The 10,850-nt window shown below is 59.3% G+C and overlaps 1 protein-coding gene across 1 annotated transcript; it reads left to right on the top strand.

Annotated features, from left to right (window-relative positions):
* Window positions 1–627: 627 nt before the first annotated feature.
* Window positions 628–8,755, top strand: AIPL1 (aryl hydrocarbon receptor interacting protein like 1). Its single transcript, XM_036342191.1, has 7 exons — window positions 628–1,950; window positions 2,694–2,870; window positions 3,447–3,626; window positions 6,072–6,260; window positions 7,116–7,292; window positions 7,424–7,565; window positions 8,549–8,755. Exons 2-7 carry the CDS (start codon window positions 2,775–2,777, stop codon window positions 8,749–8,751), a joined length of 987 nt encoding a protein of 328 aa, XP_036198084.1. The 5' UTR covers window positions 628–1,950; window positions 2,694–2,774; the 3' UTR covers window positions 8,752–8,755.
* Window positions 8,756–10,850: the final 2,095 nt, after the last annotated feature.

The raw sequence follows: 10,850 nt of genomic DNA, 5'->3' as shown, positions 1-10,850 counted from the left end.
GACAACACAGGGACTCAGATGGTGCAGTATCTTGCTCAGGGCGGAACAGAGTCTGAAGCACGGGTGTCTGACTCTGACATCTGAATTCCTAGCCTTTGGTTCCATGGTCTCATTGAGCCTCAGGAAGGAATGAGTGAACACCCTCCCTGTCTGGGCGGTTCACCCTTTCCCAGGACCATAACTGGCAGGCGAGGTGAAGGAAGAGCAGTTTCCATGGCAATGAGAAAGGGAGGAAGAAACATTTGCTTCTCAATGAGAAGGCGCTCTCCCCCTGCCTTTGCGGGAAGCGGTGGAGCCAGGGGCAGGGTGCGGGGTGGAGGATGGGCTGAGGTGAGCAGGCCCCAGATGGAGGTGGAGGAGGGGGGGGGGGGGGCGTGCAGGGCTCCTGATCCTCCTGGTAAAGAGGAAAACCAATCAGCTGTCCCAGGCTGAGGCTTTCTGCGGTCCAGCCCCAACCCCTGCCCAGCCCTGCCCTGGGGGCTTCCTGTCCAACAGCAAAGCTTCCCCAGTTTCCTTGTCCTCGGGGACTGTCAGACTGAGGGAAGCAGCAGACTTTAAACTGTGCAAAATCCCACAGGTGGGAAGTGCAAGGGGCGGCGAGGGGAGGGAAAGGGGCAGGACCCACATTGGAGCTGGGGTCAGAGCAGGCTGCCCTTGGCATATGTAGGCTGCTGTCTAAGGAGTTAGGGGACAGCGAGAGGAGATGAGCGGATGCTGGGAGCCGGAGACTGCCAGGACCCAGGGCCAGAGAGGCTGAGCGAGAGGGAGGGCAGGGGCCTGGGTGGTAAGAGCCAGGAGCGCAGGGCTCTTGGCAGGAAGGGGCTTAGGATTTGACCGGAGGCAGTGGGGAGCCTTATTGAAGAGGGCAGTGGGGTTATTGGAGTTGCATTTTAATGAAGGCCATTAGGAGGTTAGTTTGGGGGCCACAGGGTGGCTGGGGGTCTGTCTGGAGGCTGAGGCCCTAGCACCTCATTCTTCTCAGCCGTGAAACCGAAACCACTGGCATCAGTTGTAACACCCCCTTCCCTCAGGCCGGCCCCCCACCTCCCACCCCTGCCACCCAGGGGCCCAATCTGTCAGTCTACCTCCTCTCAGTAACTCTGCAACCCCAGCGTGTGCCCTTTGACCCTTCTACACAGGGAAGCCATTGAAACAGTGGGAGAGGTTGAAGTGTGAGGCATGATTAGAGCCTTTCCTACCCGTGTGAATTATGTCACAAACAGAAACATGCTTAAACCATGAGGCTCAGTATGATGAATACTGAGAAAGCAAACCCTCATGTAACCGTCACCCAGGACATCGCCAGGACCCCACCCCTGCTGCGTGTCCTCCCTCCCTCCCTGGACTGTGTGGTGATCACTTTTATTTTCCTTTGTAGTTTTCATCTAAGAGTTCATCTTACCTCCGATGCTCTAGGTTGCTGTGTGTCCAAGAAAGGATGGGACAGAAGAGGAGGATCTCTGCCCCCCACCCTGACTCCCTGCCCCCAGAGAAGACGGGAGCTGGGCCCTCAGGAAGCAGGGGTCTGAGCACTAGGTGGGGGGAGTCTTGGAGGGGGTCTGACTTGCTGCCTCAGTCTGGGCTCCTGGGCCCAGACCAGTTGGCCCAGGCTGGGTTTCCTCTATGCCAGCCGCTAAGGGAGACTTTCAGGGGTGCTGGGTTTCGGGGTTCCATTCACTGCTCAAGGGAGGCCTCTCAACTTCCAGGAGAGGGAGGCAGGAAAGTGATTTTCCCGTTTCAGTTGGGGAAATGGAGTTAGGGATAGGAGACACCTAAAGCCACAAGGTCAGCCCTTCACATGCAGCTTTGCCTGGCTCACTCGCACTCCCATCTCTCCCTGTGGCAGCGTTCTTCCCATCTCTAGGAAAGAGGTCAGCCGGCGTCCAGAAGAGAAAGGTTTTGTGGTGTCAGAAAGAATCCTCATCATCCTCAGGACCTTGAAAAGACCAGGTAAAAAACTTGAATCTGCCACAAGGTGGCACCAGACACAAACTCTTTACATGATTTTTCACTTGGGAGCAGAAAGGGGATCCCTGATACTCCGAATAAGCTCTGCGGATTCCCCCCAAAAAGGAGGGGAGACCCCCCGCTGCCCCCAGCCAGACATTGCAGGAGAGGCTGGAATGGGGCTGGGGAGGGCTCCTCAAATTCATCCAAGCTGCCCTGCTTTCATACCGTTTCAGTGTTCTCCCGAACTAGAAACCTGCCAGCCCTCTCCCTCCACAATGTCACGTCCTGTCCTCCTGTGGGTGGATAGGGTTTGGGGAGAAGAGGAGGGAGAAATAGGGAAGAGGGAGAGCAGGGACCACCCAGTCCACAGGGCCCAGCCTGGGGTTCAAAGAGACTAAGAACCTGAGACCAGGGCCACCGCCAGGGACAGGCAGGGCGAGGGGCTTTGGGTCAGTCTCTCCTTTTCTCCTTCGGTGGCCCGAGTCCTCACTACTGCTCGCTCCCTCAACGCTGTCTTCTTTAAGAAGGCTCCAGGTGACTCCCTCTCTGCTTGACGTGGGACAAAACCAAAGCTGATGCAATAATGTGTCAGGCCTGGGCTCCCATCCCCGAGAGAGAAGCAGTGGATGGATGGGGAAGAAGGCTGGGTTGCCAGGGAGTGGCCCTGAGGGAGGAGCAGCCTGGAGCCAGCATGGGGCACCACCCTGCCTCACTCCTCTAATTCGCACCCCTCCCCTCCCCAGCAGGGCAAATCCCTGGGTCTTAGCCTGAGGGCCTTCCTTTGGTGAGATTATATCAACCCAGGCTGGACAGCTCCCACAGCCATGGATGCCGCTCTGCTCCTGAACGTGGAAGGGATCAAGAAGACCATTCTGCACGGGGGCCTGGGGGAGCTCCCAAACTTCATCACCGGAACTCGAGTGAGTGGGGCCACGGCAGCCTCCGCAGCCCGCTGGCCACACGGCACTGCAGACAGGTCTCAGCTTTGCCAAAAATGGCCAGGCAGGCCCTTCCTGGGATTGTGAGCCCTGAGGCATCTGAACGGGTGTCTATTCGCTGGGCATTTTGGTACTTTGCAAATTAAACTACAGCATGGGATGGGGGATGGGCTTTGGGAGTTTTCGGGAGCCCCAGATGTTGAGTGAGAAGGTGAGAAGGTGGGGCTCTCTGGGATCCTGCTGTTTGGCCACAAGTCTCTGGTGGCTCCCCTGGGTGATGGGCTGTGTCGGGGGTCTCAGTCCTAGGGCTGATTTAAGGAAGGACATCCTGACCCAACAGAGCTCTCAAGAGTGGGACGAGGGTCATTTATGGGGGAGGGGGTTCCTCATCCCTGGGGGAGTGCAGGCAGGGGGGGGGTGCTCTGGGGGGTCTGAGGCATCTGACTGGAGCTGGGGAGCGGAGCCTGAGGCCAGCCCTGAGAGTCGGTGACAGCGGGGTGGCACCTGCTGGGCCTCGGGAGGTGTGTCTAGACCAGGGCCCACTCTCTCGGGGACCAGGTGACCTTCCATTTCCGCACCATGAAATGCGACGAGGAGCGGACAGTGATCGACGACAGCAAGCAGGCGGGGCAGCCCATGCACCTGATCATCGGGAACATGTTCAAGCTGGAGGTCTGGGAGCTCCTGCTGACGTCCATGCGGGTCCGCGAGGTGGCGGAGTTCTGGTGTGACACCATCGTAAGTAGGCCAGGCCGGCCCAGACCCTGGGCTGATTTCTACGGGGCCCAGCCACCCACTCTGTGTGTTTCAGGGCTGCTGTGTCTCAGGAAGGGGGAGCCTAAAACAGCACTCCCCGATGTCGCGGCTGGCTGGAGAAATGGGGGTGTTAGGGATAAAGCAGGCAAAGTCCCTGGCCTTTAAGGAACTGGACTTCTGGAGGAGGAACAGACACCTAAGCACACACAGGGCGGGGCAGCCAGTGCCATGGCGTAACGCAGCCGGGGCAGCGTGCTATAGGGCCACAGGAGAGCGGCAGCTGACTGCCTTGGGGTTTTAGGGGAACTTCTTCAAGAAGGTGTGATTGAGCTGGGTCTTGAAGGATGAATAGGAGTTCGCCAGGTCTAGAAGTGGGACGAGAGGCAGCACCCGGCCAGGAAGGGTGAAAGGCGTGGCAGGTTTCATTTGGGGGGCCCCTCTCTTTTATGGGGCAGCTCCTCACTTCATCATTCAGTTTTGGAAAGACTAAGCCATCAGTGGGGCAGGCATATCTATTTGGCCAAGACCTTAAGAGGCCTGTTCTCCCCTAGCAGTTGCTGCTTGTCAGCCCCTGCAGAGCCCTTTGCTTGGACAGTCTCTCCAGGCCAGGGGCCTCCCTCCCTCCCCTCCTCCCCTCCCCTAAACCAGAGGGGCTCTTGGAGCTTCTGCCCTGAAATACATCCCTCCTTGTTCCCCCCTGATCCCCACTCCTTAGGGAGGGCGCTGGCCTCTGGGAATTTTTGCTGGTGCCGTCTTATGAGGCCAGAGGCTGCAAACTAAAGTCCCACTGGGAGCCAGGAGCTTGCTGACTGGAGGTCGCCTGCTCCCAGCTCCCACTGGGCAGGCAAGTGGATAGTCTGAGTTTTTGAGACAAGCGTGTACACTCTCTCAGTGTTTAAATGTTAGCAACTAATCTATAGAAGTCCTCACCAAAGGAGGGGTGAAGCATCCCAGTGTGGGAGCTGAGTGAGGCCTGGGTGTGACTGCCAGGGTGGATAGAGCCCCTCAGGCAGAAGCAGGCTGTCCCAGAGCCCCAGAGAGGGGCGGTGTGGGGAATCCCTGCCGCCATGGGCACAGCCATGGGCTGAGTGAGTCTCCTGGGACTCTGGCTTCCCTGCTGGCTGCAGGGGGGGAGGGGGGGGCCCAGAGCCGGGACCCTCTCCCTCCTTCCTCCCTCTGAGTTGCTGCCCGAGTGGGGGTGGGATTCTGGAGTTGTGCCCCTTCTCTGGCCTTTGTCTTCCTTTCTGAGACTTTATGCCACCCCCGGTGGCATCCCACAGGCACTGTGCTGACCAGGCCTTGGCAGTGCCTGGGCAGCAGGTGTCCAGAGGAACAAGGCCTTTGAGGGCCTGTGAGTCGGGGCCCGGAGCACCTCCTCCCTGTAGGAAGCTGATCCTGGGCCTTTCCCCAGCGCCCCCCCCCCCCCCGCCCCGGCCCCCCCTCCCCACAGTCCAGCCCTAATCCCAAAGGCTTACACGCCATCTGGTCACCTCTCTCACAGAGAAGCCCAGGGCGTTCGGGGCTGACCCCAGCTGGCGGGGGCAGGGAGGGGTGACCTTCATCCTCATGCTGGTGACTTCCCAATAGTGTGGAGCTGCCATGCAGAGCCTGGCAGGGGCCTTGTCAGGACCCAGCCCGAGGAGCGGGGCTCTCAGAGACCATCCTGTGGGGCTTTCCAGTGCCGCCAGGGGGGAGGGGGGGGGCGGGGGATGGACAGGGGAGGGCAGCTAAGGCTAAGGGGCTGGCTTTCCCAGGCTTGTTCTGCCTCAGGGGTGGCAACCCCAGCTCCCCGGGCTGGCCGAGGCTGTGCTGAGCTGGACCTACATCCGCATTAGCTCACTGAACCCCTGCAACAGCCCCACTACTGGACACGTGCCACCTGGGGCGCCTGGAGCTCGGCGGGCGCCCTGGGCTCACTGCTCACCAGAGCTTGGCCAGGATGCCAACCTGGACCTCAGGGACCCAGAGCCCTCACTGCTCTCCTCACTCCCCTCCCGCGAGTCCCAGGCTTGGGGGGCTCAGGGCCTCCGTGGGAGAGAAAGGCATTAGCCTGACAGCCAGGGCCGCCAGAGGCAGCGTGGCACCGTGGCTCCGGCGTGGCCTCGGGAGCTGGGCTTGGGTCCCGGCTCGGACACTTCCTAGCGGTGTGACCGTAAGCAAGCCACTTAGTCTTTCTGGGCTCCAGGGTCCTCATCTGTAAAAGGGGTACAGTGGTGCCTCCTTTGCTGAGTCATTTTAAGGACGGAAGGAGCGAACAGATGGAGTGCCTTGCCCGCAGGTACCACAGCTGTTAGTGTGTGTGTGGGGGGGGGGTGTTGGGGCAGGTGTAGGAGGGCTGTGGGATACTGAGGGCTGTGGGGCTGGGAGTGGGCTGCTTGAGGCCCGGCTGAGCAGACAGCCCCGATGCCATCCGCCCATCTCCCCCAGCACACGGGCGTCTACCCCATCCTGTCCCGGAGCTTGCGGCAGATGGCGGAGGGCAAGGACCCCACCGAGTGGCACGTGCACACGTGCGGGCTGGCCAACATGTTCGCCTACCACACGCTGGGCTACGAGGACCTGGACGAGCTGCAGAAGGAGCCGCAGCCTCTGCTCTTCGTGATCGAGCTGCTGCAGGTGGGGCTCTGCGGGGGTGGGAGGGTAGGGGGGTGGGGGGGGGGTGGAGGGCTGGCCCAGCATCAGAGAGCGAGGGGTCGTGGGCATCCTGGGAGCCTCACCCCATCGGTCACTGGCCCTCACCTGGAAAGGGCTCATAAACCGCAGGAGAATTTGAACACTCTCCCCCTCCCCCAAAAAGGGTATTTTGCCTTTCCCAGGGAAAAGCTCGTTTGGCACCAATTTTTTAAAATGTCATCTGTTTTCACGCGGAAACAGTTTTCTTCTATGGGGTCTCAACTTCCAGTTTTGTCTTCAAAAGTTTAGATTCTATCTTCATCCCAGTCCCTGCGGGTTGCGGGTTCAGACCGGACTCTCCCGAGTGACTGACAGCCCAGGTGATGGGGGTGGGAGCGGGCCAAGCCCGGCTTATGGTCACGGCCTAGGCTCAGCCCAGGGACACGCGTAAATACAAATGAGACCCGCGTCCCACGGGGCCGGTGTGAACAGTGGCGGGGCGTGCACACTGCCCCGGGCAGCGCTTCCGAGGTGCTCAGCACAGACGTGGCGCGGCTGTACCTTTATAACCACAGTTCCCAGCAGATGGCAATGCCGAGTCTTGTTCTAATGGCAGGAGTGTTATGGCAGCTTCTGGCTGTTGGAAGTAAAGTTGTTGACCAGCAGGTGCCTGTGCCTGATTGGCACGGAAGGGCCAGTGAGGGTGGGCCCCTGGGCCGTGACTTCCTTCCCGGGGCACCTCCCTGCGGGAAGTGCAGAGCTGACTTCAGCGGGTGCTGGGTCCCTACCTGCCCCCCCCCCCACTCCCCCGAGCCCCCCCTCCCCCGCGCCCCGGCTCACCTGCACCTCCCGGGCCAGGTGGAGGCCCCGAGCGAGTACCAGAGGGAGACCTGGAACCTGAGCAACGCGGAGAGGATGCAGGCGGTGCCCATCCTTCACGGGGAAGGAAACCGGCTCTTCAAGCTGGGCCGCTACGAGGAGGCCTCCGCCAAGTACCAGGAAGCCATCGTCTGCCTGAGGAACCTGCAGACCAAGGTGGGGGCTGCCCGCCCTGCCATCGGGGGTGGGGGTGGGGGCGGGGGGAGCAGCCCTGTCCCGGCCAGGGCCAGGGGGAGGGGATGTCACGCTGCAGCCTCCGCTCACGGCAGCCCCTTCCCCAAGGGCAGGAGAAGCCCTGGGAGGCGCAGTGGCTGAAGCTGGAGAAGATGATCAACACCCTCACCCTCAACTACTGCCAGTGCCTGCTGAAGAGGGCGGAGTACTACGAGGTGCTGGAGCACACCAGCGACATCCTGCGGCACCACCCAGGTGGGCGGGGCGGGGCCGGCTCGGGGCTGAGACCTCCGTGCCCTCTTCCGTCGCCATCCAGGCGCCTACACTTGCGGCCACCCGCCGTTCCGCCTGCACGCCTGTCGCGGGCATGGATGAGCAGAGCTCATTGCACAGGCGTCTCACTGGAATGTGCGCCAGGACAGACGCGCAAGCGGCTCCCAGGCCTGTGATGGTGTGGAGCGGAGACAGGCTTGTAAGGAAAGGGCCCTCGATGGAGAGCACACTGGGAGGTGAACACAGGGCTGGACGCACAGGCATGTCAGCGCCACAGTGCGCATGTGACGCTGGTGTCTGATCTCGTAGGAGCAGCGTCAGACACGTACTGCGCCCGGCACTCAGTCCTCGGCACTGGGCACGCCATTCACCGGTGTCACAGCCACCCGGGACAGGTGCAGGGGTCGGGCCGGAAGCCCGCACAATCTGGGGAGCCTCTATAACAGCGGTTCTCAACCTGTGGGTCGAGAACCCTTTGGGGGTTGAACGACCCTTTCACAGGGGTCGCCTAAGACCATCGGAAAACACATATATAATTACATATTGTTTTTGTGATGAATCACTATGCTTTCATTATGTTCCATTTGTAACAATGAAAATACACCCTGCATATCAGATACTTACATGACGATTCATAACAGCAGCAAAATTACAGTTATGAAGTAGCAACAAAAATAATTTTATGGTTGGGGGTCACCACAACATGAGGAACTGTATTAAAGGGTCGCGGCGTTAGGGAGGTTGAGAACCACTGCTCTATAAGAAAAATGATAGAAATTCATGAGTATAAAATTAGTTATGAGGCCTTGGGAGGGTCTGCACAAAGGTGGGGAGTCATCATCACCTCCATTTTACAGTCAAGGACATGGGCTCGGGTAGAGAGACATTAAGGATTCTGGTCAAGGTTAAGGGGTTTGTAAGCTGGTAAGGACCCATGGATGGGGCTGCCCCTGTCGTCCCTGCAGGCATTGTGAAGGCCTACTATGTGCGGGCCCGGGCTCACGCAGAGGTGTGGAATGAGGCAGAGGCCAAGGCAGACCTGGAGAAGGTGCTGGAGCTGGAGCCGGCCATGCGGAAGGCGGTGCACAGGGAGCTGAGGCTGCTGGAGAGCCGCCTGGAGGAGAAGCGGGAGGAGGAGCGGCTGCGCTGCCAGCACATGCTGGGCTAGGGCGGGGCGCCTGGGGGGGGGGGGGCGGGGGGCCTGGGGGGGGCGCCTCCTGGGGGGGGCTCCCATCCTGCCTCCCACCAGGGCACCCCCCACCGCGCTGACCCCCCTGTGCCCACCGGACAGCCCGGCAGTGGGCAGCCAGCAGATGGCCTGGCCATGTCTGGTTCATTTGGCCAGTGTTTTGGTGTCACATTTTACAGTTTACAATTAAATTTTAAAATCAATTTAATGCCTACCCCTGGCAAAAATAAAAGCCCAAAGCGTTTATGAGTAAGAGTGGGGTTCTTATTTCTAAGCCCAGAGCCAGCGCTGGGCCTGGACTTCACTCTTTTGCTCGTTTTCTCTATCTCCAAATAACGTGTACGTCACACTTCCTCCACGCCTGCTCCTTCCCCGGTCACCGGAAAATGGGAATTCAATGCTTGGACGCTTTCTCAGCCCTTCCTTCCGCTTCTCCCCGTTTTGGATAGTGATATTTTCGGCTCTTTGCTTGGTTACTTTTGTAATTTCATCCGCTCCCTCCAGAACTCTCTATGGAAGCCCATTGACTCTCTTCCGTGCCAGGGTGGGCAAAAGTGTGTTTACAGTCCTTCCTATGGCAACAATACAAACACATAATACAATAATCAATCAATAACAAGACAAGAACAAACTGTGCTTCTCGTACTCACAACTGTAAACCTACTTTTGCCCACCCTTGTACAGGTGGAGGGCGCAGCCCCTGGGACCCTTCTCCCACCTCCCACGTCCCCCACCGAGCAGTCGGATGGGCCTTTGCGTTTCCATCCTCCGGGCTGTCGGCACCTGTGCTCGGCCTGTGACCAGACCTCAACCTTCCATGCTGGGTCCAAAGGTTGACCCTCAGCTTTGAGAATCGATAAATGGCATCTCCATGGAACGGCCAGTGAGGCCATTTCCCGCAGGGCCTGCTGGCGCCGTGACTGCATTTGTTTTCCTATGGGTCCGAGTCCGTGACCCCTGGCACAGGTGGAAGGTATTCTGGCATCAGATGTAGCGGCAGATATTGGAACCGGGGAGTGTTTTGATTTTTCTCTTCTCCCGGCTTTTGCAGGACGAGGGCATTTGAGGTTAAGCCCTCCCACCAGGGCGGAGAGAGGGTTCATCTTGGGTTGATTCAGGCTCAGTATCTAATGGGGTGTCCTGTCTAATGGGGTGCCCAGGTGTACTGAGAGAGAACCCTGGGTGGCTCTAGAGGCGGTCGCGGGAAGGGGACAGAAGCAGGAAGAGGAGTGTCCTGGGGCCTTTGCTTGGAGTGGCCAGCAGGGAGCGGCAGAGGACTGTCCCCTGCTCCTAACTGCCCTGGGAGAGAGGCCTCAGTGGTATCTGAGCCACCAGAGGCTCCACCAGGGCTGGGAAGGAGATAAAGAGGCTGGCAAGGGGCATCATCTGAGCACCAGGAGCTATGGCCTGCAGACTTCCCGGCCCTCCATTGTCCTGCCCATTTTCTACATGTAGTAGTCCTGCTGGCCACCTCTTTTCTGGGGACAGCAGGGATCTCATGTCATCTGTGGTCCCCCAGCAGGCCTGATGCCCGGGCCCTGCTTGGTCCTGCCCAACGCACCCTGTGGGCAAGCCTCGGCTCCCGATGCCCCGGGGCATTTGTGAGCCCAGGTGAACGAGGGGCATGTTTCAAAGCCTCCTCAGGTGTCACCTGTGCGGTCGTCAGGGACATTTCTGTGGGAAAAGCCCTAGGAATTCCTTCTTTCACTCCACCCAGTGGGTTGACATCAGGCCACATTTTGGTTCATGACTTTCCTGGTAGCTTCCCCCAGCCTCACCCGACCCAGCATTTCTATCGCCCGGCCCAGCATTTCTGTATGGTGGACATGGAGAAACCCAGCCTCTGACACGCCTCCGGTGTACGCAGCCTCTAACCACAGTGGCTCTGTGCTTCCCCGGGGCAGCCCTCACGCAGCCTGGTCAGCAGACTTCTCGCTGGTCATTTCTGCCTTGTTCAGCACGCTTCTTACTTATTAGTGAGCTTCTCTTGTGTAAATTCGTGCATGTGTGTGTCAGAGAGAGAGAGAAAGAGAGTGAGAGAGAGAGAGAGAGAGGGAACACGGACACCTCATATTGCT

This window comes from Myotis myotis, unplaced genomic scaffold, assembly GCF_014108235.1.
Source record: "Myotis myotis isolate mMyoMyo1 unplaced genomic scaffold, mMyoMyo1.p scaffold_m19_p_17, whole genome shotgun sequence".
Lineage (NCBI taxonomy): Eukaryota > Metazoa > Chordata > Mammalia > Chiroptera > Vespertilionidae > Myotis > Myotis myotis.
The sequence above is the reverse complement of the archived record's forward strand: the minus strand, read 5'-3'. Positions and strand labels throughout refer to the sequence as shown.

Bases quoted from the DNA above. Each gene is read 5' to 3' on its own strand.
- AIPL1 (XM_036342191.1), top strand. From the start codon at position 2,775: ATGGATGCCGCTCTGCTCCTGAACGTGGAAGGGATCAAGAAGACCATT. The intron at 3,627-6,071 runs GTAAGTAGGCCA...CATCTCCCCCAG, and splicing joins AGTTCTGGTGTGACACCATC to CACACGGGCGTCTACCCCAT. The intron at 7,293-7,423 runs GTGGGGGCTGCC...CCCCAAGGGCAG, and splicing joins TGAGGAACCTGCAGACCAAG to GAGAAGCCCTGGGAGGCGCA.